The sequence below is a fragment of the Oncorhynchus gorbuscha genome, linkage group LG11, assembly GCF_021184085.1.
Source record: "Oncorhynchus gorbuscha isolate QuinsamMale2020 ecotype Even-year linkage group LG11, OgorEven_v1.0, whole genome shotgun sequence".
NCBI classification, from domain to species: Eukaryota; Metazoa; Chordata; class Actinopteri; order Salmoniformes; family Salmonidae; genus Oncorhynchus; species Oncorhynchus gorbuscha.
In genome coordinates, this window is record NC_060183.1 from 62,946,948 (window position 1) to 62,974,882 (window position 27,935).

The 27,935-nt window shown below is 45.5% G+C and overlaps 1 protein-coding gene across 1 annotated transcript in view; it reads right to left on the reverse strand.

Annotated features, from left to right (window-relative positions):
- The window catches only part of LOC124049087 (AP-3 complex subunit beta-1-like), a 76,396-nt gene that overhangs the window by 19,989 nt on the left and 28,472 nt on the right, over nt 1-27,935 (reverse strand). Inside the window, 17 exon segments of the mRNA XM_046370432.1 lie at nt 8,433-8,536; nt 8,635-8,683; nt 11,985-12,138; nt 15,071-15,230; nt 15,362-15,401; nt 15,403-15,531; nt 15,745-15,875; nt 16,656-16,842; nt 17,769-17,945; nt 18,127-18,236; nt 18,369-18,501; nt 18,661-18,723; nt 18,812-18,883; nt 22,020-22,074; nt 22,155-22,252; nt 22,935-23,090; nt 25,580-25,762. Coding sequence (XP_046226388.1) covers nt 8,433-8,536; nt 8,635-8,683; nt 11,985-12,138; nt 15,071-15,230; nt 15,362-15,401; nt 15,403-15,531; nt 15,745-15,875; nt 16,656-16,842; nt 17,769-17,945; nt 18,127-18,236; nt 18,369-18,501; nt 18,661-18,723; nt 18,812-18,883; nt 22,020-22,074; nt 22,155-22,252; nt 22,935-23,090; nt 25,580-25,762 — 2,001 coding nt within the window.

Consider the following 27,935-nt stretch of genomic DNA (forward strand, 5'->3'; position numbering starts at 1 on the left):
CATAGAGGCAGGACAAAACACCCTGTCAGGAGAAGAGGGGGAAACTTACTGATAAATTCTGGGGGTTAAGGAGTGTTTTTCTTCTTCTTTATTTTCCCCTAGCAACATTAGCATGGTCCCTTGTTCATTCTGTATTCTGTTCGTTCTTTCATTCATTCTATTTTCTGTGCATTCTTATTCTGATTAACCGGCCTGACTCTTTTGACTTGTTGATTTGACATTGGCAATGGCGTCCTCTCGACTCAAGATAATCTAGTCTACGTATAGTGGTACAAGCCATCTACTTTACACAGACAAAGACCGATGCAAGCAATCACAATTAGGCTGCATGCAAAAAAACAAATATATGCAAGCTGGCTAGGTGGTTTCATAACACTTTGCATAGGCACAAAACGACACTCCACTGCAATACCCCCATCAACAACTGTTACAAAATGATACTTTTAATGAAGATTGAAGCTACTAGGCCTAAATGGTGTTACACATCATTTTGAGTTATCGGATGCCCACATCATGTCTCATTCATGTGTGAAAAGGCAAATAAAATATATATATTTTTTACACTGCTTAGTGGCTCAATCTTCATTAACAGTAAAAGGCTACCTTGTTGACACCCAGCCATGCAGTGACAGAACCGTCTCAACATCAGGACAATCACAGCCATACAGTGACAGAACTGTCTCAACATCAGGACAATCACAGCCATGCAGTGACAGAACTGTCTCAACATCAGGACAATCACAGCCATACAGTGACAGAACTGTCTCAACATCAGGACAATCACAGCCATGCAGTGACAGAACTGTCTCAACATCAGGACAATCACAGCCATACAGTGACAGAACTGTCTCAACATCAGGACAATCACAGCCATACAGTGACAGAACTGTCTGTCTCAAAATCAGGACAATCACAGCCATACAGTGCATTCGGAAAGTCCAGGCTCTAGCTGGGCCACTCAAGGACATGGAGACTTGTCCCAAAGCCACTCCTGCGCTGTCTTGGCTGTGTGCTTAGGGTTGTTGTCCTGTTGGAAAGTGAACCATCGCCCCAGTCTGAGGTCCTGAGCGCTCTGGAGCAGGTTTTCATCAAGGATCTCTGTACTTCACCATAGGGATGGTGCCAGGTTTCCTCCAGATGTGACGCTTGGCATTCAGGCCAAAGACTTCAAACTAGATTTCATCAGACCAGAGAATCTTGTTTCTCATGGTTTGAGAGTCTTTAGGTGCCTTTTGGTAAACTCCAAGCGGGCTGTCATGTGCCTTTTACTGAAGAGCGGCTTCCGTCTGGCCACTCTACCATAAAGGCCTGATTGGTGGAGTGCTGCAGAGATGGTTGTCCTTCTGGAAGGTTCTCCCATCTCCACAGAGGAACTCTGGAGCTTTGTCAGAGTGACCATCGGGTTCTTCGTCACCTCTCTGACCAAGGCCCTTCTCCCCAGATTGCTCATTTTGGCGTAACAAAATGTAGAAAAAGGGAAGGGGTCTGAATACTTTCAGAATGCACTGTATATTGCCCATATACTAAGTATGCTACTAAGTAGGCTCCTCCCTGCCTCAGACAGATACATGGATATCAACCCTGTGTTAATGAGAGTAAAGTGAGAGAACGCTAAAACAAGTAGTTAACACCTCTTGAATCCTTCTGTTACACCTGCTGCTGTTGGTGCTATGCTTTTACCTTGACAAGCTGAGAGACGAGGGAGAGAGAGACGAGGGAGAGAGAGACGAGGGAGTGAGGGGGGAGAGAGAGACGAGGGAGTGAGGGGGGAGAGAGAGACGAGGGAGTGAGGTGGGAGAGAGAGACGAGGGAGTGAGGTGAGGTAGAGAGAGACGAGGGAGTGAGGGGAGGTAGAGAGTGACGAGGGAGTGAGGGGAGGTAGAGAGAGACGAGGGAGTGAGGGGAGGTAGAGAGAGAAGAGGGAGTGAGAGAGAGACGAGGGAGTGAGGGGAGAGAGAGACGAGGGAGTGAGGGGGGGGGTAGAGAGAGAAGAGGGGGGTAGAGAGAGAAGAGGGAGTGAGAGAGAGACGAGGGAGTGAGGGGGAGAGAGAGACGAGGGAGTGAGGGGAGGTAGAGAGAGACGAGGGAGTGAGGGGGGTAGAGAGAGACGAGGGAGTGAGGGGGTAGAGAGAGTGAGAGAGAGACGAGGGAGTGAGGGGGGTAGAGAGAGACGAGGGAGTGAGAGAGAGACGAGGGAGTGAGAGAGAGACGAGGGAGTGAGAGAGAGACGAGGGAGTGAGGGGAGAGACGAGGGAGTGAGGGGGGTAGAGAGAGAGGGGAGTGAGAGAGAGACGAGGGAGTGAGGGGGGGGAGAGAGACGTGGGAGTGAGAGAGACGAGGGAGTGAGGGGGTAGAGAGAGACGAGGGAGTGAGAGAGACGAGGGAGTGAGGGGGAGAGAGAGACGAGGGAGTGAGAGAGAGACGAGGGAGTGAGGGGGGGGGAGAGAGAGACGAGGGAGTGAGGGGGTAGAGAGAGACGAGGGAGTGAGGGGGGTAGAGAGAGACGAGGGAGTGAGGGGGTAGAGAGAGACGAGGGAGTGAGGGGGGTAGAGAGAGACGAGGGAGTGAGGGGGAGAGAGAGACGAGGGAGTGAGGGGGAGAGAGAGACGAGGGAGTGAGGGGGAGAGAGGGAGTGAGAGAGAGGAGAGGGGAGTGAGAGAGAGACGAGGGAGTGAGAGAGAGACGAGGGAGTGAGGGGGAGACGAGGGAGTGAGGGGGAGAGAGAGAGGAGGGAGGAGGGGGAGAGAGAGAGACGAGGGAGTGAGGGGGAGAGAGAGAGACGAGGGAGTGAGGGGGAGAGAGAGAGACGAGGGAGTGAGGGGGAGAGAGAGAGACGAGGGAGTGAGGGGGAGAGAGAGAGACGAGGGAGTGAGGGGGAGAGAGAGAGACGAGGGAGTGAGGGGGAGAGAGAGAGACGAGGGAGTGAGGGGGAGAGAGAGAGACGAGGGAGTGAGGGGAGAGAGAGACGAGGGAGTGAGGGGGAGGGAGAGAGAGAGGGAATGAGAGAGACGAGGGAGGAGGGGAGAGAGAGAGACGAGGGAGTGAGGGAGTGAGAGAGAGACGAGAGGGGAGAGAGAGAGACGAGGGAGTGAGGGGGAGAGAGAGAGACGAGGGAGTGAGGGAGAGAGAGAGAGACGAGGGAGTGAGGGAGGGAGAGAGAGACGAGGGAGTGAGGGGGAGAGAGAGAGAGACGAGGGAGTGAGGGGGAGAGAGAGAGAGACGAGGGAGTGAGGGGGAGAGAGAGAGAGAGGGGAGTGAGGGGGAGAGAGAGAGACGAGGGAGTGAGGGGGAGAGAGAGAGAGGAGTGAGGGGGAGAGAGGGGGAGTGAGGGGAGAGAGAGAGAGAGGGAGTGAGGGGGAGAGAGAGAGACGAGGGAGTGAGGGGGAGAGAGAGAGAGACGAGTGAGTGAGGGGGAGAGAGAGAGAGACGAGGGAGTGAGGGGGAGAGAGAGAGAGACGAGGGAGTGAGGGGGAGAGAGAGGGAAATTATAAAACGAGGTGTGTGAAATCTCACAACAGTGTCAAAAAACCTCACAGTCAACAAAGATAAAACGGGTCCAAGTAAACACGTGCGCAAAGGTGAGAGTCAAACGAGGGGACGAATATAACTCCTCATTTCTGACTTGTGATGATGTGATATGACATGGGAAAGAGTGTCTAAGTTGTTGACAGTAGATGGAGGTGGGTGGACATATTGCCAGTTTCTTTCAGATTATACTGATTGGAGAAGAGATGTGTGTGAGACATTCTCAGGACTGTCATGGTGTGGTAGTGTGGAGAATCAGTTTGAAATACAACAGGGTGGAACTCAAAGTGCTGACAAAACAAGTTAGTAAACAGAAACAGACTGGCTAATCACATTCAAAAAGTCCAGTTTTTCCTCCTACAATGACACACTATAGAGGAGAGCAGGTTATCCCCATCCTCCCCTGGTAATAGCCAGCTCAGACGTGTCGTGTACCCCCAGACAGGAAGGGGGTCAAACAAACATTTGTCACGGTGCGGCGCCCTCACACTCGCCCGTCACGCCAACGGGGGAAATTTATCGGGCCACTTTTGTTCGTGTCAGAGCAGTCGTTGTCGATAAAGCTGGCCGTAATGTCTGCCACGCCTTCACAGAGCAGATTTACCTTCCTGACAAGCACATCCTGCTCCCTCCGCACTCAAGGTCCTGTTTAACACCCCCGTGAGGAGGGAGGGATGGAGGCTAGGACAGGGTTTCAAACTGCTTATCATCACCAATTTGACACAGCAGACAGTAATGACCTAACACACACACACACCCTCGCCCAGTCTTCCGTCACTGTTGGCCTGTGAGGCAGGACGCATCCTCCAAACCCAAAGTGTAAATAACAGCAGGCTAGGGATGTAACCTTGCCTCCCGTGTCACACACACCCTTGGTGGATCTCTTTTTGTCTGGTCTCCTGGACTTGGGGGAAGGTGACAACGGGAGAGGAAGTTGATTGAGAGGCTCTATTATGTCTCAACTTAAAGGAAGCTACTGTGATGGATGACACACACTCCAGTCACCTTCAGAGCCCGGACACACACACCCACACAGTGGGATGACACGCTCACCCCCTCCCAGCATCCTCTCTGGTAAATGACCTGAAAATCTCGCTGACATATTCAAAAGGGGCTAACCGTAACTTGGCATCTGGCGAGCATGTGGACGCATAACATGTCCAATTTAAGAGAACGAGTGTGTGTGAGGAGATGTATGGGGATGTATTGAAAATCCATTTCTGTTTTTGTGACATTGGCTGCTTGTTACTTCAGAAAGAGGATTTCATTATGTCGTGAGATTGTATGAGAGAGAGGTGTAAGAGACGTGTGTTTGACTTGATTTTAATTGTTCCCTCAGTCAGTCAGGAGATGACAATTAATTGAGTCAATCTATCAGAAGACCTTGACTAGGAGTCAGCAAGATGTCACTGCAGTCACCTACAACCATATTAAGCCAACATGAGTTAGTTAGCTCAAAGCACACAGACAGAGGTTGGCTCACCTGGGACCATTCATCACAAAATTACATTTTTAAAAAGTGATTCATCTTGGTACTTTCAAAGAAACATGGAGTGGGAGTGACCTTTCAAGCGTAAAAATGTGTTGTAACTATCTAGTCATGGTACACCAAGACAAGGTGGCATCAGTTTAATTGAAGTGTTTGCATCAGGGGCTTGATTCAGACAGACAGACCGACAACCACCCCTACCTGTGGTGGAAAAAGTACACAAATGTCATACATAAGTAAAAGTATAGATAACTTAATAGAAAGTTACTCAAGTAAAAGTCACCCAGTAAAATACTACTTCAGTAAAAGTCTAAAAGTATTTGGTTTTAAAAATACTTAAGTATCAAAAGTAATTATAATTGCTAAAATATACTTAATATATATAAATAATTTAAAATGTCTTCTATTAAGGAAAGCAGACACTAAACACACACTCACACACACACACACATCCCATCCAAATCAACCAATTGCATATTTCCTACAGGCATTTAAACCTATTTATACCCAGACAGTGTGTGTGTGTGTGTGTGTGTGTGTGTGTGTGTGTGTGTGTGTGTGTGTGTGTGTGTGTGTGTGAGTGGCAGGTAGGGGTGTGTGGAGGGCAGTTCTGCTATATTCCTGCCTCTCCCAGTCCACTGCTGATTCATAATTAGACCTGAACCCAGCACACCCACACTGGGGGAGGTCAGGGGGGTGAGGCGTGGGGAGGTGCGGTCCGCCTGATGGGCACCAAATGAACAAATTATGATGGCCCCCTCCGGGCGTGATGGGGTCAAACGGCCCGTGCCCCGCCGCTGACAGTTCAATTTCCCCCCAACGCAGCCTCATTCGCCCAATGCTAATTATGAATGAAACGTTATCAGCCTTTGACAATTCCCCCCCCTACACACTTACACACGGACAACGGAAGGAGGGTGTGTGTTTGGAGGGGTGGGATGGTTTAAAAGGCATTTGTGAGAGATCCTCTAATGTCAAAATGTTATTAGAGAGAGGGAGAATGAAAAGAGAGAGAAAGTAGGAAAGAAGAGAGGGAGAGAGAAAGGGAAAAATAGGGGGGAGAGGGAGATCGAGGAGAGGAGGGGTCAGAGACAGTGACCAGGGTTAATGTAAATGTCTTTGATAACCAGGCAGTAATTCTCTAAAAGGGCCGAAGCGCTCAGCTGAGACACACTCACCGCTTCTGTGGGCTGATTGGTGAGAAATAGAAATGACACCGGGGCAAGTGTGTGTCTGTGAAGGATATTGGTGGGTGTGTGTGTGTGTGTGTGAGAGAGAGAGACAGATAGGAAGTGAGTGGGTGAAACTATGTGTGTGTGTGGGTCTGCTCGCACGTCTTTGAAATAAGTAGCGAGAGGGTTGTGAGGTTATTTACCCCAGTCTATGAATCCTGATGGCCATCATGTATTTATGCATAGGATTGACTCTCAATCAGATGCTGATGTGCAAACAGCACCCTGTTTAATCTGCATTTCTATTGTCTATTACTGCCTGGCCTTAACCTATCAGTAAACACACCATTCTGCCTGAGACAGGCTGTCAATCACACACACACACACACACACATGCGCGCACACACTGATAAATGCACTGTATAAGTGACGTGTATACGTACGAGAGAGAACTTATTTGTCGGTAAGACAATGAATGTAATGGGAACATTATGGGACGTTATAGTGATGTTATGTTATAGGGACATATCTACTCTCTATAGAATTAGCTCATATTGGTTGATTGGTAGTGCTGGTATAATCTAACACCAAAGAGAAAAGGAGCCATTCATCTGGGAAAAGGTCAACCATAATGCATAGACACACTGTAGACTACAGATACACCAGGGAGAGAACTGACAGAGAGATAGAGAGAGAGAGAGATAGAGAGGTAGAGAGAGAGGTAGAGAGGTAGAGAGAGAGGTAGAGAGGTAGAGAGAGAGGTAGAGAGAGAGGTAGAGAGGTAGAGAGAGAGGTAGAGGTAGAGGTAGAAAGAGAGGTAGAGGTAGAGAGGTAGAGAGAGAGGTAGAGGTAGAGAGAGAGAGGTAGAGGTAGAGAGAGAGAGGTAGAGAGAGAGAGAGGTAGAGAGAGAGAGGTAGAGAGAGAGAGAGGTAGAGAGAGAGAGAGGTAGAGAGAGAGAGAGAGAGAGAGAGAGAGAGAGAGAGAGACGGAGAGAGAGACGGAGAGAGAGACGGAGAGAGAGACGGAGAGAGAGAGACGGAGAGAGAGAGACGGAGAGAGAGAGACGGAGAGAGAGAGACGGAGAGAGAGAGACGGAGAGAGAGAGACGGAGAGAGAGAGACGGAGAGAGAGAGACGGAGAGAGAGAGACGGAGAGAGAGAGACGGAGAGAGAGAGACGGAGAGAGAGACGGAGAGAGAGAGAGACGGAGAGAGAGACGGAGAGAGAGAGAGAGAGAGAGAGAGATAGAGAGAGAGAGATGGAGAGAGAGATAGAGAGAGAGAGAGAGGCAGTTCGAGAGGGAGGTGGATGGAGGTTGGCACTGGGTGTTGTATGAACAGGCCACATGGAGAGAGGAAAACAGAAAGACTGTAAAACAGGAAATGCAATTGTATGAGTGGAGAGGGATATTATTTATAAATACAGTATCAGTCAAAAGTTTGGACACCTACTCATTCAAGTGTTGTTCTTTATTTGGCCGTGTAGCCAGCTCGGGGAGGGTCTTGGTGGTTCCAAAATTATTCCATTTAAGATTGATGGAGGCCACTGTGTTCTTGGGGACCTTCAATGCTGCAGAAATGCTTTGCTACCCTTCCTCAGATCTGTGTTTCGACACAATCCTGTCTTGGAGCTCTATGGACAATTCCTTTCGACCTCACGGCTTGGTTTTTGCTCTGACATGCACGGTCAACTGTGGGACCTTGTGTAGACAGGTGTGTTGCCTTTCCAAATCATGTCCAATCAATTAAATTTTCCACAGGTGGACTCCAAACAAGTTGTAGATACATCTTAGGGATTATCAATGGAAACATGGTGCACCTGAGCTCAATTTCGAGTCTCATAGCAGAGGGTCTGAATACTTATGTAAATACGTTTTTTTGTGGTGTATTGTGTGTAGATTGATGAGGAAATTGTTTTATTTAATCAATTTTAGAATAAGGCTGTAATGCAATAAAATGTGGAAAAATGCATGGGGTCTGAATACTTTCCGATGGCACTGTAAATATGTCCAGGAAGGAGGAAAGGGAGATGATTTATAAATATGTCCAGGAAGGAGGAAAGGGAGATTATTTATAAATATGTCCAGGAAGGAGGAAAGGGTCAACAGCCAACTCCAGGAGGAGATTCCAGCCACTGGAGACAGTCTTTTAAAGACACTCGACTGTACAGCATGATCCAACACATTTCTCTCTCCCCCCCCCCCAGGGAGGGATAAACAGACAGACAGATCTCCACACACACTCTCACCTGGATGGTGGAGGAGACATTGGAGAGTGACAGGCCCTCCAGATCTCCTAGAAGGCTAGGAGAGAGGACAGGAGACTTGTGCTGGGTCACTGGTGCAGGAGTGACTACAGGACACACACACAGAACACTTATGAGATGAATTCCAACTGGTAATCTTGTGGTATTTTTCCCAGCTACATGCTGTTTTACAGACAGAAAACTCAGTCACCCAAATCCAACAGAGACACCTCCTTTGTTGACTTCACCTCCACCTGGAGAAAAGACCAGCAGAATGTATGAGAAACATACTGTCCCCCTAGACTGACTTTGAACAGGTGCTGGATAACATATTAATTAATGGTCGACCCTTAGGTCTGTATCAGATTGTCAAACATATTTATAGTACAAAACACTTGAGAGTACAGCACAGTATATCATAACATAAGTTGTATTTTTTAGCAAATGTTCCAACATGAATGTCAGATGAATGAAGGCTATAGATGAAAGAGAAAGAAGAACTAGTGGGAAAGAGAGAAAGATGACAGGCAGAATATTAAAGTAAAGTCTGTTTGTATTTGTGGGAATGTAGCCTACACACTGCCCTATTTGACTGACAGTGTTTCTACAATGCACTTAACCTCGCCTTATGCCCTTGGGGGAGTCCCCGTCACCATCTTGGCCATCAGTCCAAACAATTAGCCAAACAAGGAAACTTCGCAATGTAAGCCCCTCAGCCCTTATTTTTGATAGACTTTGCGAGGGTACAATTATGTTCACTTCGGGGCCTGAAACACCCCATAATTCAATTTGCGATGATTGTACATCCGCTAAGAAAAGTCAGACAAAACTTAAAACCTCAACGTCAATATGGAGTCAACATACAAGTGTAAGTAAAAACTAATGTAAATAAGTTACAAATTGTGCTACTAATGCACAAACACGTCTCATAAAATAGGACGTTTTTGTTTGGTTAGCTATTGGAAATTGTAGAAATAAATGTTTTTCTTCTTCAGAAGTTCCAGCTAGGCAGGCAAACGTTAGTTAGCTAATTCATTTGCTAGCTATCATACAGTAGGTGTATATTCATAATTATATAGTTAATATAAGTAGACATGGAATCATAATGAAGGCCCTCGGAGTGTGGTGTCAGGAAAATAACCTCACACTCAACGTCAACAAAACTAAGGAGATGATTGTGGACTTCAGGAAACAGCAGAGGGAACACCCCCCTATCCACATCGATGGAACAGTAGTGGAGAGGGTAGCAAGTTTTAAGTTCCTCGGCATACACATCACAGACAAACTGAATTGGTCCACTCACACTGACAGCATCGTGAAGGCGCAGCAGCGCCTCTTCAACCTCAGGAGGCTGAAGAAATTCGGCTTGTCACCAAAAGCACTCACAAACTTCTACAGATGCACAATCGAGAGCATCCTGGCGGGCTGTATCACCGCCTGGTACGGCAACTGCTCCGCCCTCAACCGTAAGGCTCTCCAGAGGGTAGTGAGGTCTGCACAACGCATCACCGGGGGCAAACTACCTGCCCTCCAGGACACCTACATCACCCGATGTTACAGGAAGGCCATAAAGATCATCAAGGACATCCAACCACCCGAACCACTGCCTGTTCACCCCGCTATCATCCAGAAGGCGAGGTCAGTACAGGTGCATCAAAGCTGGGACCGAGAGACTGAAAAACAGCTTCTATCTCAAGTCCATCAGACTGTTAAACAGCCACCACTAACATTGAGTGGCTGCTGCCAACACACTGTCATTGACACTGACCCAACTCCAGCCACCTTAATAATGGGAATTGATGGGAAATGATGTAAATATATCACTAGCCACTTTAAACAATGCTACCTTATATAATGTACTTACCCTACATTATTAATCTCATATGCATACGTATATACTGTACTCTACATCATCGACTGCATCCTTATGTAATACATGTATCACTAGCCACTTTAACTATGCCACTTTGTTTACTTTGTCTACATACTCATCTCATATGTATATACTGTACATATGTCAGGATGGTAAGTTGGTGGTTGAAAATATCCCTCTAGTGGTGTGGGGGCTGTGCTTTGACAAAGTGGGTGGGGTTATATCCTTCCTGTTTGGCCCTGTCCGGGGGTATCATCGGATGGGGCCACAGTGTCTCCTGACACCCCTGTCTCAGCATCCAGTATTTATGCTGCTGTAGTTTGTGTCGGGGGGCTAGGGTCAGTTTGTTATATCAGGAGTACTTCTCCTGTCTTATCCGGTGTCCTGTGTGAATTTAAGTATGCTCTCTCTAATTCTCTCTTTCTTTTTCTCTCTCAGAGGACCTGAGCCCCAGGACCATGCCTCAGGACTACCTGGCATGATGACTCCTTGCTGTGCCCAGTCCACCTGGCTGTGCTGCTGCTCCAGTTTCAACTGTTCTGCCTGTGATTATTATTATTATTATTTGACCATGCTTGTCATTTATGAACATTTGAACATCTTGGCCATGTTCTGTTATAATCTCCACCCGGCACCGCCAGAAGAGGACTGGCCACCCCTCATAGCCTGGTTCCTCTCTAGGTTCCTTCCTAGGTTTTGGACTTTCTAGGGAGTTTTTCCTAGCCACTGTTCTTCTACACCTGTATTGCTTGCTGTTTGGGGTTTTAGGCTGGGTTTCTGTACAGCACTTTGAGATATCAGCTGATGTACGATGTATAAATACATTTGATTTGATGTACTTCCGGGCAAGGGCAGTCCATTTAAAAAAGAATTCCTTCCTCCCTTGCCCTGCAAGTGTAAACTCGTCAGACGTCATCAGAAGTGCCCACTTAATTTGAGGCCTGAGGGGAGAGGGTGTGTCTGTTAAGTGTTTGGAATGCAGGCAGGGATAATCAGACAAGAGAATCAGAGAGAGATATGGAATCAGAAAGAGAGAGAGGGGGAATCAGAAAGAGGGTGAGAGAGGGGGAATCAGAGAGACAGAGAGGGGGAATCAGAGAGAGAGAGGGAATAAGAAAGAGGGTGAGGGGGAATCAGAAAGAGGGTGAGAGAGGGGAATCAGAAAGAGAGAGAGAGGGAATCAGAAAGAGGGTGAGAGAGGGGGAATCAGAGAGACAGAGAGGGGGAATCAGAGAGAGAGAGGGGGAATCAGAAAGAGAGAGAGGGGGAATCAGAAAGAGAGAGAGGGGGAATCAGAAAGAGGGCGGGAGAATCAGAAAGAGGGAGGGAAGGATGAGGTGAGAGAAAAAGCAAGAATAAACAAATAAGCAGACCAAATCATATCCCGCTGTGTAAAATGTGATTTCTCTGCCTCCAGTAGCTCTTCAAAGACACTGTTCACACTCACTAACACACTGTATTCTGTTGTATCATGATGAACAGAGGGTTGGTTCATACTCTCTTATTTACGGCGTGGAGAACAGCTCAGATTGGACACAGGTCAACAGACCTTCATCTGTTCAGTCAGACCACAGCCTCAATTCAATCAACTGCAGATTAAGGAACACTCGAGAGTTAACGCTAGCTGTATCTTAGATGTTAAGCATGCTAGAACGGACACACCTAGCAAGTGGTTGTCTCACCTTGGGTTTGGCTTTAGACTTGGTCTTCTTCTTGTGTTCGGTGCCTGAGTCAGAGTCTGTGTGGGTGTCAGAGTCTGATTCTGAATCAGAGGAGCTCTCTTCTGCAGACGAACTGTTGGCTTCTTTAGCAACGTTCCCATTCTCATCCGAATCACTGACACAGGAACACGCACACACATAAACGAACACACATTGAGGAGAGAACACAAAATGTCGTAAGAGTTCAACCTCCAAATCACATTCCAACACTTTTCAATCTGTAACTGATAAAGGAGTGTTTAAAGATGATTTCCCATGAGGATATCTAAGGAATAGGGCACCTTTAACATATCTTAAACTGAAGACTGTAATACATTAACTCGTGTTTCCTATAACCAAAACATAAAAAACATGACTAATTTTCAATACGAAGGGGAAAGTGTTACGCATCTATCCATTCAAACACTTTCCATTCTGCACCACGTAGTGCAGTCTGCTGGAGCTCACTCTCAAACTCTGTCAGAACAACCTAGATCAATCTGTTTTGGTTCGCCCACTTAATTTAATATCGCTTTGGCTAAAAAGTTATCCTCCTCCCTCCCTCCATCTCCCTCTCTTCAATTTGTCCTGATAATGAGTGTTTACTGGGGCTGCCTGGAATTTTCAGCTGTTAAATTAACGAGGAGAATTGTGACGGTAACTGGCTTTTTAACTTGGCCGATGATGAGAAGCCAGTATTAATTTGGCCTACAGATTTCATTTGTTTCGAACAGGAAAAAGCGATATAAATCAGAGTGGGCCTGATTAAGCCCTGCCTGGAATGACTGGGCTGTAATGAGGGCATTATGCTGGGTTTGTTGTGGAAGCACTGGGGTGAGCTGGGATAATTACTGTGTGTGTCGGTGTGTGTGTTTGCGAGAGAGAGATTGTGTGTGTGTGTGTGTGTGTGTGTGTGTGTGTGTGTGTGTGTGAAATCACTGGGGTGAGCTGCTCTAATTACAGTCTAATGGAGGGAACAAGGTCAGCTGCCGGCCTGTCATACAGCGAGAGCAGGTAGGGTGTGTGTGCGAAAGAAAGCTGGGGTGAATGAAATAGAACATGTCAGGGACAAAATTTGCCAATGTGTAACCGTGTGTGTGTGTATTCAGCAGTAATGACTCAGATCTCATTCATTGGTACCACCAGGCAGCTAAATGACCAATCCACAGTCATTATCTATCAGCCATGTAAATCCGGACCACTGCTGAATGACCTTCTTGATCCAAATCAGTCAGGTTTCAAGACTAGTCACTCAACTGAGACTGCTCTCCTCTGTATCACGGAGGCGCTCCGCACTGCTAAAGCTAACTCTCTCTCCTCTGCTCTCATCCTTCTAGATCTATCGGCTGCCTTCGATACTGTGAACCATCAGATCCTCCTCTCCACCCTCTCCGAGTTGGGCATCTCCGGCGCGGCCCACGCTTGGATTGCGTCCTACCTGACAGGTCGCTCCTACCAGGTGGCGTGGCGAGAATCTGTCTCCTCACCACGCGCTCTCACCACTGGTGTCCCCCAGGGCTCTGTTCTTGGCCCTCTCCTATTCTCGCTATACACCAAGTCACTTGGCTCTGTCATAACCTCACATGGTCTCTCTTATCATTGCTATGCAGACGACACACAATTAATCTTCTCCTTTCCTCCTTCTGATGACCAGGTGGCGAATCGCATCTCTGCATGTCTGGCAGACATATCAGTGTGGATGACGGATCACCACCTCAAGCTGAACCTCGGCAAGACGGAGCTGCTCTTCCTCCCGGGGAAGGACTGCCCGTTCCATGATCTCGCCATCACGGTTGACAACTCCATTGTGTCCTCCTCCCAGAGCGCCAAGAACCTTGGCGTGATCCTGGACAACACCCTGTCGTTCTCAACTAACATCAAGGCGGTGGCCCGTTCCTGTAGGTTCATGCTCTACAACATCCGCAGAGTACGACCCTGCCTCACACAGGAAGCGGCGCAGGTCCTAATCCAGGCACTTGTCATCTCCCGTCTGGATTACTGCAACTCGCTGTTGGCTGGGCTCCCTGCCTGTGCCATTAAACCCTTCAACTCATCCAGAACGCCGCAGCCCGTCTGGTGTTCAACCTTCCCAAGTTCTCTCACGTCACCCCGCTCCTCCGTTCTCTCCACTGGCTTCCAGTTGAAGCTCGCATCCGCTACAAGACCATGGTGCTTGCCTACGGAGCTGTGAGGGGAACGGCACCTCAGTACCTCCAGGCTCTGATCAGGCCCTACACCCAAACAAGGGCACTGCGTTCATCCACCTCTGGCCTGCTCGCCTCCCTACCACTGAGGAAGTACAGCTCCCGCTCAGCCCAGTCAAAACTGTTCGCTGCCCTGGCCCCCCAATGGTGGAACAAACTCCCTCACGACGCCAGGACAGCGGAGTCAATCACCACCTTCCGGAGACACCTGAAACCCCACCTCTTTAAGGAATACCTAGGATAGGTTAAGTAATCCCTCTCACCCCACCCCCCCTAAGTTTTAGATGCACTATTGTAAGTGACTGTCCCACTGGATGTCATAAGGTGATTGCACCAATTTGTAAGTCGCTCTGGATAAGAGCGTCTGCTAAATGACTTAAATGTAAATGTAAATGTAATGATGGAGCTCACAATAACTGCATTCTAACTGCTCTGAACTTGTGTGTACAGTAGGTGTCATCGTATGTCTTCCACATGACCAGAAAGAATGTGTGTGTGAGAGAGAGAGAGAGAGTGAACAGATGGAGAATGACATTGATGCCACAAAGCACTGATCACGTTGCTGACTGTGACCATGACTTCAGACAGCTGCACTGTTGTATGAACACAACACACACACACACACACACACACACACACACACACACACACACACACACACACACACACACACACACACACACACACACACACACACACACACACACACACTTTGCCTAATTATCACGCTCAGCCTTCGATAAAACAGGTAAGACCTCAATAGATAAATTCAGCAAGAAGATAAATGATAGACAAGCAATACATATAGGTTCCAAACCAAGGACCTAGTCAGGGGAGTGGGCATGTTCCATGATAGTGTGGTACCCGTCTTTGGCGGTTGGTTTTACTGTCTTCTTCTGTAGTGGGGTTTTAGTTTTCCTCTCCTTCTTTTCAGAGTCAGATTCACTGGAACTCTTCTCTGATTGGCTGGAGGACTTGTCTGACTCCTCACTGCTCTGACTGCTGTTCTTCTGGACATGGCTCTCTGCATCGCTGCCTGACTCTGGACACACACACATTCATTTTGTAAGATGTGCAGTCTTACAGATAAAATGGATTGGATTGGCAATGCAAACACTCACAAGAGAACTTTATGTTACACACGTGGACACACACCTTCACTATTACTACTGCCACTGCCATCCTCACTGCTACTGCTCCCTGATCCCCTCCTCCTCCTCCTCCTCCTCCTCCTCCTCTCCAGAGTCAGAGTAGAACTTGTCATCTGATGACTTGGCAGGCTTGGATTTCCCAGTCTTCCCTAGAGATGGAGCCCACTCCTTCCCCTAGCAACAGAACAGGAAGTGACGTCAGAGGAAGTGAGGTACAGTAGAGGAAGTAAAGTAAGAGAAGGGAGGAGATTTGGGAGAAATGCAAACATATTGAAACGTAGCAAAATGGATTTGTAGTTTGGGTGACAGAGTTGACCATGACCACCCTTGGTGTGGGGCTGGGGTGAGGTGAGCAGTAAAAGGAAAGATAGAATGATGGATCTTTACCGGCTCAATCACCTCCACATTCCTCACTGATTTGTCAGGAGCCACGGCGGGCCAATCAGAGAGCTCCAGGTAGCCACTGGCTTTGGTGTTGATGGTGTGGGACAGGGTTCCCAACTGGTAACGATCGCGGTCTGACAGAGAGAGGTAAAGAGAGGTAGAGGGTGACACAGGGGAGAGGAGAAGAGAAAAAGATGGAGACGGCAAGATAGAGGGAAGAGAAAGAGGAGAAAGAGGGAAGGAGAAAGAGAGGAGAAAACGTGTCAGGAGAAACATTGGAGTTAGGGAGAGAGCAAGAGAAAATAAGGAAACAATGATTAACATTGGAGGGGGGAGAAGGGTTGAGAGGCAGGGGTCTCAATGTCACAGCAGTGCTCTCTCAATATGCAGGACAGAGTAAATGGCCTTAAACACTCTGAAATGTCACTGTATAAACACATACACAACTCTGTTTAATAAAGGGTCCAGGAGACCACAGGAGCACATACACGGCAGCGGGCAAACAGATTAAAAGGATTCTCCCTCTTTAATGGTGAATATAGGAGGTGTAATCAGTCAAAGTGCCTGGGGAGGTCTGCCTTCAAAACAGGCTTTCTCTAACTAAAAAGATGGAGAGAAAAAAGAGGCGTTAAAGTGTGAATATTAAGAATGACAGGAGCGGTTAACGTTTTCCATAAACATCTAGCAGACGCAGAGACCACCGCAGAATAATAATGTTTAGGAGGCTGCTTCTGTCTCTTATCTGGATTAAAGTCAAGTGTGTGTGTGTATGTGTGTGTACTCTGCATCTCAGAAAGGTTAGTATTAGCCAGGTAATTCATCCATCTCATATGAGTCAGAGAGAGAGCCCTGACCCCAATGCCATTCAGAGAGTCCCACACAATTCCCTATCTAGTGCACTATTTAAAAAGTACCTTTGTAGGCAGACTCGAGGACAGGTGCTGGTTTGGGCGCCAGCAGAATGCGGTGGGCGTACTTGCTGAGCGCTCCGTTATTGTCATTGGGCACAATGAGCTGGCGGATGAATCGCGTGCGGTCTCTGATGTCATAGTTCTGGTCATATTTCCCCAGGTTCAGAATGTACTGGGTCAACAGCTTAGTCTGGATGGAAGAAAGGAGGGAGAGAGGGAAGATATGGTTGGAGAGAGGGAAGGAGAGATGGAAGGGAGATGGGAAGATATGGTTGGAGAGAGGGAAGGAGAGATGGAAGGGAGATGGGAAGATATGGTTGGAGAGAGGGAAGGAGAGAGGGAAGGAGAGATGGAAGGGAGATGGGAAGATATGGTTGGAGAGAGGGAGGGAGGAGAGAGGGCAGGAAAAAGAGCAGGGGAAAGATGGAGGGATATGGGAAGTTATTCAAGGAGATGGGGAGAAAACACACACACAAAAAACACACAGCTCTGGGGCATCACACTAAATGTTCCCTCTTCTCCTCGTCTTCTCCAGCTGAGACTGCTCCTCACTAGCTGTATGAGGTGGGTTTATGGTCTGAGACGGGAAGTGCTTTCCTTACACTAACATATATTATTTAGAGAGGAATAAAAACAAGAGTTACTACCTGAACGGAAACATTACAACTCTCTCTCCACCCCCTCTCTGAAACATTACCAGGGGATACCGGTGTAATAATGTGCTCATTTGAGGCGGCAGCAGCAGCGTCTGCAGTGTGGTCATAATCCGAGCTTGGCAGCCATATTGCTTCCCATCTGATAGAATGGGCCTTCAATTCTCATACGAGGGGAGGCAGGGAGATGGAAGAATGTGCTACATTGAAGCCTGCTCTTAACAAAGCATTTAGCTCTGAGGTTATGGTATAGGACTTCTGTTAGGCCCAGCAGGCTGAACCAAACCGGAATACTTAGGAAAGACACTGGCGAAACTATATTAGCAGCTAGTGCCTAAGTAGCCAAATAACTAGAATAACTGGAAGTCATCATAAGCTGAATTGACATGGTAATAACAGCTTAATAAAATCTTATAGGCTACTGCACAGTTTAGCGTAGACTATGTATGTAGGTATGTTTTACCTGTTTGGAGTTGGTGAGGTAGAGTTTGGCAGCCAGGTTGACAGTCTGGAGCTTGACGATGTCCTCCTCAGAGGTGAAGCTCTTGGCCATCTTGCGGAGAACGTCAGGGGCGATCTTAGGGACCCTCTCACAATACTCTCCCATTAGCCACAGGATGCTGGCCCGCGCCATCGGCACCTGGAGACACAGAGGGGTTAGTCCTCACTGTACTCTCACATCAGCCACAGGATGCTGGCCTGCGCCATCAGCATGGGTTACTCTATGCACACAATTAAATGTTCCAACTCACACAAGCTCAGTCTCATGAAATGCACACTCGGACACAGACACACAAATGTTCAAATAGTGGTAGACGTACAGTGATGTTGTCAAAGAGTTTGGCCATGTGTTTGATGATATCACTGTGCTGGGTGGGCTGGATCTGGAGCAGCTTCCTGATCACCACCACACTCTCCGCGACCACCGTCTCTGTAATGACTTCATACGGTTACATTTAAAACAATACCTACAAGAGGATTTCACACACATCAAACTTTGGAAAGACACTGGACAAAGAACCAATCAGTCGATCAATCAATGGACTGGATCCCTCCCCCATACCGTCTCTGTTGGAGAGCAGCAGCACCAGTCCATTGAGGCAGGTGTCTGTGACCTCAGAGATGTTGGTGGCACACCTGCCTATGGCCTGGATGGTACCGGCAGCAAACTGCTTGTCCTGGCTCTTCACATATGTCTGGAAAAAGCAAAGCACAAGTCGGAGCCATTCAATGTAAAAGGCAATAAATACATGTGCCAGAGATGGGTAAAGGGTTTGAATGTAAAAAAAGAGGAAAAGAGAGCGAGAAAGAAAGAAAAAGAGAGAGAAAAATAGAACGAGGAGAGAAAAACTTACCTGGAACTCTCTAAGGATGGTGGAGATGTTGGCTTCGTTGGCCAGGCTGGTCAAGATCTCCAGCTGGGGTGTCGAGACAGATCTGATCACACACCTGAACTCATCTCACAGTTTACTTTTACATTAACTAGGTCATCATGAGGGCGCTTACCTTGAGTGATTTGATGTGAGTGGCATCTGTGGATCTCACATAAAAACTCTTCATGTAAGGTTCAAACATGCCCTAGTGAGACAACATCAAAACATACAGTTCAGAACATACAGTGTGCCAATACATCTATGCACGCTAAACTACAACTAAAAGGACCTACTACTACAGATGTAGGATCTTAATTTGACCTAGATAGTCACATCAAAATAATCCTGCATCAACAGGATTATAACGTTTAATCCATAATGTTGCTTGATTGGTGGTTAGGCTATTAGCTGGCCATATGTAGGTTACATGAAAAGTGCAATACTGTTAATATACAGTGCACTCCCAGTATTCAGACTCTTCCCCTTTTCCACATTTTGTTACAGCCTTATTCTATTTTCTTCCCTCATCAATCTACACACAATACTCCATAATGACACAGTGAAAACAGGTTTTTAGACATTTTTGAAAATGTATTAAAAATAAAAAAACAAATACCTAATAAGTATTCAGACACCTATGAGAGACTATAATTGAGCTCAGGTGCATGCTGTTTCCCTTGATCATCCTTGAGATGTTTCTAGAACTTGATTGGAGTCCACCTGTTGTAAATTGGTCCTTCTGTAGCTCAGTTGGTAGAGCATGGCGCTTGTAACGCCAGGGTAGTGGGTTTGATCCCCGGGACCACCCATACGTAGAATGTATGCACACATGACTGTAAGTCGCTTTGGATAAAAGCGTCTGCTAAATGGCATATATTATTATATATTAAATTCAGTAGATTGGACATGATTTGGAAAGGCACACCTGTCTATATAAAGTCCCACAGTTCACAGTGCATGTCAGAGCAAAAACCAAGCCATGAAGTCGAAGGTATTGTCCGTAGAGCTCAGAGACAGGATTGTGTCGAGTTACAGATCTGGGGAAGGGTACCAAAAAATGTCTGCAGCATTGAATGTCCCAAACAAACACAGTGGCCTCCATCATTCCTAAATGGAATAAGTTTGGCACCACCAAGACTCTCCCTAGAGCTGGCCGCCTGGTCAAACTGAGCAATCGGGGGAGAAAGGCCTTGGTCAGGGAGGTGACCAAGAACCCGATGGTCACTCTGACAAACCTGGCACCATCGCTACGGTGAAGCATGGTGGTGGCAGCATTATGCTGTGGGAATGTTTTTCAGAAGCAGGGACTGGGAGACTAGTCAGGATTGCGGGAAAGATGAACGGAGCAAAGTACAGAGAGATCCTTGATGAAAACCTGCTCCAGAGCACTCAGGACCTCAGACTGGGGTGAAGGTTCACCCTCCAACAGGACAACAACCCTAAGCATACAGCCAAGACAACGCAGGGGTGGCTTTGGCACAAGTCTCTGAATGTTATTGAGAGGCCTAGCCAAAGTCCGGGCTTGATCGAACATCTCTGGAGAGACCTGAAAATAGCGGTGCAGCGACGCTCCCCATCCAACCTGACAGAGCTTGAGAGGATCTGCAGAGAAGAATGGGAAAAACTCCCCAAATACAGGTGTGTCAAGAAGACATAAGCCTGTAAAGTACTGAGTAAAGGGTCTGAATACTTACGTAAATGTGTTAGTTCAGTAGTTTTTATTTCATTCATTTCTAAAAAACAGTTTTTGCTTTGTCATTATGGGGTATTGTTTGAAGATTTATGAGGGGGGGGGGCTATTTAATCCATTCTAGAATAAGGCTGTAACATAAATTCTGGATCGGAATTCTTTCCGAACGCACTGTAACCGTGTGTTTTCAGTGAATTTATCTAAATCAAATATCATCTACATTTCCTGCAGTAATCAAATTTAGACCCTACATCTGTAAGGGTGTCTGTCCTGACTAGGGATTTTAAATGGTTAACCGTTAGCCAGTTAGCCACTGAAAATACATTTGACCAGTCATGCTTGGTATTTTGGTATTTATTAGGATCCCCATTAGCTTTTGCAAAAGCAGCAGCTACTCTTCCTGGGGTCCACACAAAACATGAAACATGACATAATACAAAACATTAATAGACAAGAACAGCTCAAGGACAGAATTGAATCCATTTAAAAATAGCACACGTATGCTACATATCAATACATAAAAACTATCTAGATCAAATAGGGGAGAGGCGTTGTGCCATGAGGTGTTGCTTTATCTGTTTTTTTAAAACCATGTTTGCTGTTCATTTGCGAAATATGAAATGGAAGGGAGTTCCATGCAATAATAGCTATATAATACTGTATGCTTTCTTGAATTTGTTCTGGATTTTTGGGACTGTGAAAAGACCCCTGGTGGCATGTCTGGTGGGGTAAGTGTGTGTGTCAGAGCCGTGTGTAAGTTGACTATGCAAACAATTTGGAATTTTCAACACAATGTTTCTTAATAAAACAAGTGATGCAGCCAGTCTCTCCTTAACAGTCTATAGGTTAATTTGCATAATTTTGTGGAATTAAATTGTGTCAGAATTGAACAAAATCATCAGTCAAAACAGGAACAGTGTCTGGGTCAATCGGAATCATTATTTTGCAGACATTTGTAATGTAAGGTGGGTTTATAGAGTCAGAGGGTAGCTTTCTCATGTCAACTATATGGCCAAAGATTTGTATAACTAAACCGATATGGCTGTCTCGGCTGAGCCGCAAGCAAGCCAGAGACTCGTTGCTAGGCAACTCACAGATGCAGGCTGCAGGCAGCAGTGGGAGAGAGAGGAGCAGCATGAAGCAGCCAACAACAGCAGCTAAGCTAGCAACCAAAAAAACTTTCATAGCCTTTCTCTCCTGTCCTACTGGTTTTCATATCAACTTTCCTTCGTTGTTCAGAAGCCAAAGGCACAATCCTAGTCATATTAACAACCCAGCCTAGTTGTTACATATTTACATTTGCTCTCTTTCTAAGTTTCGAACCGAGATGTTAATCTCGGTCACATGAAATGGATTGCATCAGGTGTCTTTTAGAACACAGTCTTCCTGCTAATTGCATATATTGAAAATGATCTATTCCATTCTCTACTTCACTACAGTAGTTGCATGTTCAATAATGAGAGGAGAGGCTTGCTATTGTCACAAGTTTTATAAACTCTTAATGAAAAATGGCTGTTCCTTCCATGCATAGTATCTTTTGTTGGTCAAGTCATTTTACTGTTTGGAATAAATATAACTGTTTGCTAACTGGTTAATGGGGGTTGGTTTGTCAGCAACAAAATGGAACAAGATTTGCATCCCTAGTCCTTACCTTTCTCTGAATGGACATGGTGGCTATGTTCTGTAACACAATGTATTGCACCTCTCTAAGAGGGAGAGAGAGGAAATATTAAGCCATCGTAAATCCTCAGGAACATTTTTTGGGGGAAAAATGGATAGAGATTACCTGTGGCTTCTGAGCAGTCTGACCAGAGATTTGGTGACGATGCTGACCTCGTTTTTAGGAGCCAGGTGCCAGTACAGCTGGGCTACAGACATCACCACCTGACAGACCGAGGACAACAGACAACAGACACATCCAACATGGCCGCTTAGCAACACCTCAAATACAGACAGTGTTTTTCACCTCCAGTCATACTGTTCCCACTCTTCTTATTTAGGATGAGTCTCTTCACTCAGGACACAAAGCACTTTAAAGCTCCATATATCAAACAGCAAAGTAAGTAAAGTGCCATGTGTTTTAAAATGAGACGTGTCATTGAGAAGGTAACAGATAGCCGGAGTACAGACTGAGAAGTCACATTTGGAAGAAGTGACGGTAAGTGCCGGTAAGATGGAGGGCCGCAGTGTGTTTTCTCTGGTAAAGACATAACATGTCACATTGTAATCAACACACTCATTTGGGACCATTTTTCCTCCTGCTCCTACACTGCCACACAGACCTTGAGTCTCCTGGGTGATGGAGCTCTGCTCACAATGTGTGCGTGTGTTACATGATGGGTGTGTTCCTGTGTAGCAGCGGCAGAATCAGTGGTGGCACGGCGTAGCCTTGGTTCCAGAGACAGCATTGAGGAAGGAGTGAGAACTGAACCACACACTCAGACGCCTTCATCAAGGCTGCCTGTATCCCTCACAGCAGGTTGAAGAACAGACACACCACTTACTTCTGTGTATGTGTATATTTCTATGTGTGTGTGTGTGTGTGTGTGTGTGTTGTTTGACTCACGGCAGTGTTTCTGCTCTGTAGTAGAGGCTTGGTGTTCCTGAGCAGCAGTCTGTGGTCAGGGTCCATCATGTAGGGCTTGGCCTCCGTCTCATTTCTAGTATTTTCCTCATCAGACTCATAGAACGCCCTCTCATTGTGCTCATCAAACACACCGTCCTGAAACACACACACATTACACATTTCATTTCACTCTGTTATTCACATCACACACATTTACTTTCACTGTGAAACACAGCACACGCACAACCACCATAAATCTGATAGCACATCAGCCACATCCACCACCAGGTGTCAACTCATCATATTCAAAGCCAGATGCACACACACATCTAGAGGTTGCTTGAAGATGAGCTGGACACCTGTACAACAGGTAAAGAGACTTCGCACACTGTGCTCACAAAATATCACTAGTTTTTTTACTGTGCTAATGGCACATTTTTTGCCTTTCAACCTTGGTAAAGTTATAACATTAAACAGCTACTGAGGACACGTTGTGTGTAGGGGTTCCCTTTCAAATCCTCATGTTCACACAGTAACTGCAACGCTGGGTGAAAAATAACTGACTATAGACTTACATTACCAACACATACTTACTGACAAATGTCTCCCAGTAGACAAAATGTCTCCCAGTAGACAAAATGTCTCCCAGTAGACAAATGTCTCCCAGTAGACAAATGTCTAACGTTGTGATTTATTTACTCTAGGTTATATTTGACACATCATATTGAAGAAATTATTTCTTTATTACTTTAGTGATGATGATGTCTATTGGTCATTTACCTGAGACATGTCCTGGTTGGCTTTAAAGAGACATTCAAGACAAGCCATTATTTAAAGGGACAATCTGCAGTTGCTACATACATTTTTGGACTTAATTATTTGTACCCATTTATTCTTGAAGAATATAACTTATAAATGCCTCATGAGCTTTGTTCAACTGTCGTTGAATGCAAAATATAAGCCTGTTACTCCAATATATAAGCTCACTCCAAAATATAAGCCTGTTACTCCAATATATAAGCTCACTCCAAAATATAAGCCTGTTACTCCAATATATAAGCTCACTCCAAAATATAAGCCTGTTACTCCAATATATAAGCTCACTCCAAAATATAAGCCTGTTACTCCAATATATAAGCTCACTCCAAAATATAAGCCTGTTACTCCAATATATAAGCTCACTCCAAAATATAAGCCTGTTACTCCAATATAAGCTCACTCCAAAATATAAGCCTGTTACTCCAATATATAAGCTCACTCCAAAATATAAGCCTGTTACTCCAATATATAAGCTCAATCCAAAATATAAGCCTGTTACTCCAATATAAGCTCACTCCAAAATATAAGTCTGTTACTCCAATATATAAGCTCACTCCAAAATATAAGCCTGTTACTCCAATACATAAGCTCACTCCAAAATATAAGCCTGTTACTCCAATATATAAGCTCACTCCAAAATATAAGCCTGTTACTCCAATATATAAGCTCACTCCAAAATATAAGCCTGTTACTCCAATATATAAGCTCACTCCAAAATATAAGCCTGTTACTCCAATATATAAGCTCACTCCAATATATTAGCCTGTTACTCCAATATATGAGCTCACTGTAACGGCGTTCTTCGTTTGTCGAAAGAGAGTCGGACCGAAATGCAGCGTGTTTGTTACTCATGATCTTTAATGAATGAAAACGGAACGATACATGAAATAACTCAATACAAAAACAACAAACGGAACGTGAAATCTAATTACAGCCTATCTGGTGAAACAACACAGAGACAGGAACAATCACCCACAAAATACAAAGCGAAACTCAGGCTACCTAAATACGGTTCCCAATCAGAGACAACGAGAATCACCTGACTCTGATTGAGAATCGCCTCAGGCAGCCAAGCCTATACAACACCCCTAATCAGCCGCGATCCCAAATACTACAAACCCCAATACGAAAAACAACATATAAACCCATGTCACACCCTGGCCTAACCAAACATATAACAAAAACACAAAATACAATGACCAAGGCGTGACACTCACTCCAAAATATTAGCCTGTTACTCCAATATATAAACTCACTCCAAAATATAAGCCTGTTACTCCAATATATAAACTCACTCCAAAATATAAGCCTGTTACTCCAATATATAAACTCACTCCAAAATATTAGCCTGTTACTCCAATACATAAGCTCACTACAAAATATTAGCCTGTTACTCCAATATAAGCTCACTCCAAAATATAAGCCTGTTACTCCAATATATAAGCTCACTCCAAAATATAAGCCTGTTACTTCAATATATAAGCTCACTCCAAAATATAAGCCTGTTACTCCAATATATAAGCTCACTCCAAAATATAAGCCTGTTACTCCAATATTTGTAAACAAAGTAAATGTAAACAAAAACTATAATTTTGATATCATGGATTGTCAGTCCTTGCATACATAGCAGTCAATGAATTTGAGAGTGGTTACATTTCTCCAGCCCCATCGCTCAGCTTTTTACAGAAACAGGGAAACCGCTTTGTTACTGTTTTAACTGCTGAGTTCCACTTTAAATGATCACACCACATCTCACACTGTTCTTGTACAATCTTATAAACCATGTTTCCCCTTTGCTTCCCTCTCCCCTTCCCTCCATCTCTCACCTCTTTCCAGGGGCTGGTGAACTGTGTCCTGGCGTAGCGTGTCAACATGGAGATGATGACCACCTGACCCCACTCCTCCACGTCCACTAGCAGGTTACAGAGTTTACGGTAGTTCTTATGGATCAGGTCAATACGGTCCGGACACACCTCCTCAAAGGCCATCACAACACTGCCTGCTACCAACTAGAGGGCAGGAGGAGAGAGAGGTGTGTTACTGTAGGGCTGGAGCAAAAGCCTCATTAACTCCAGAATCGGCGTTGGAGACCTATGCTCTAGCCTGGGCACATCATAAGCCACCTTGGTTAGAAAGACTGTACTTCATGATCTAACAGAAATAATGAGGATGTACAGTTAGATTAAAATAAACAAAAACTCAGGCACCACACAGGAGAATAACTGGGTAGAAAATTACAGCATTTTAAGTCTTCACTAAACTAATCTAACTTTTCATTGCCATGGGCTCCCGAGTGGCACAGTGGTCTAAGACAGTGCTAGAGGCGTCACTAGATAACCTGGTTCGATTCCAGGCTGTATCACAAACCTGGCCGTGATTGGGAGTCCCATATGGCGGCGCACAATTGGCCCAGCATTGTTGTAAATAAGAATTTGTTCTTAACTGACCTGCCTAGTTAAATAAAAATAAATCAAATAAATCCATCACTAACATAACATTTCTCATAATTATTATTTCAGCTCATAACTAATTGAATGTTCTATTCATGAGACAAGAGAAAGGGGGAAGCGGGGGGATGGAAGGGGAGGGGGGCAATCAAGTACATTTTATTGGGAGAAAAAAAATCAATTTGTCTGGTCCATGTTCTATCCCTATAGTGCTGCTGGCTGGCTGACTCGCTGGCTGGCTGACTGGCTGGCTGATTGACATGGCTATGTATTAATATGCAAACAGTTCCAACATAGAGAGACGAGGGGGAGAAGGAAGGAGATAGGGAGCAGAATTCGGTCTCTCTCATTACAACAGATGGGACCCTGATGGCCACTGCAGAAACCCTGTACATTTACTCATCAGCCTCGCCATGCAGCTGTGTTGATTGTGTATGTGTTTGTGTGTGTATGTTTGAGGCCCTCTTACAACTGGGTAGCTAGAAGGCAAAGTGTTAATCATTCAACAATCTGGACAGCTTTAGAGAGAGTAGGCTGCTACATGACTTTTAAAACTTTATACAATGGGTGTGTCTAACCCTGGATGCTGATTGGTTAAAATCGCATTCCAGCCATTGTCTATGCCACAAGTTACCACCGGCTAAAGCTATGATGTTGAAATGCCTATTTATGCTGTTACATCTCACTGCGCAATCCACTGTCTCAACAGCCCAACCAGAAATTGTATAAACTTGAACTCCATTGTAAAAAGCATGTAGATATGATTTCCCATTTCTTTTAGACTAGAAATTGGTTTTCAATAACGGAGATGTGTATAAACCCCGTCTTTCTCTCTGACATTGGCAACATTGTTTCAATATTAAAATTCTATCTCCGGCTGTCCCATAGTAATGAATGTGAAGGGGTCGGGAAGAGACAGACAGGCAGGCAGATTTTCACAGCCAGTCTAAATCATAAATTAGCATCATTTTATGGATATATACAAAGTAATTTCAATAGAAAACAGTTCAAATGAAACAAAATGCAGCAAGTTTGTAGTCTTTCCAGCTTCCGTTTGAAGTGATTGTGTTAGCTGTGTTGTTGGCTAGCTCCTCTGTCCTGAGGAGAGAGCACATTTTCTTAGCCAGGGGAAATCACACATCATTAGCTTATTGTTATGGATGTCTCCAAATAAATGTCACAAGAAAACAGCTTAAACAAAGGCAAATGCAGCTACTTTGCTGTTATTCTGGCTGCACTGTAAGTTAGCCTTAGTTGACAAGTTAGCAAGCCAGGGATAAGAACATTTAAAACTAACGACTGGGTCACGTCTCTGACAACCGAACTGATAGAACGAACGAACGATCAGCCAACCGACTTGGCTAGCAACCCTAGATTTGTGTTGGGACTATATATTGTGGAAAGATGAAATAGTATGAATCAATTCATTAAAATAATTTTCATATGTTGGTAACCCATTCGTGGCGGCCCTCGAGTTCATCTCGGGCCTAACACCCATGACAATATATCCTCCAGAACCCAGCATCCTGGGCATTATCACTTAAATAGAAAGGTGTGTGAGAAAATGCATGTTTGGGAGCAGCCTAACTTTGCAACCACAAGTACGTTCTTCAACCAAAAACAAGCTGTTGTGTACAAAAACAACCATATGGACGAAATGAATCAAAACAGAGGCAAGGAACATAACATTGTTTAAGCACTCAGTTTAGCAAGCAATTAGGAAATCCACAGGCAA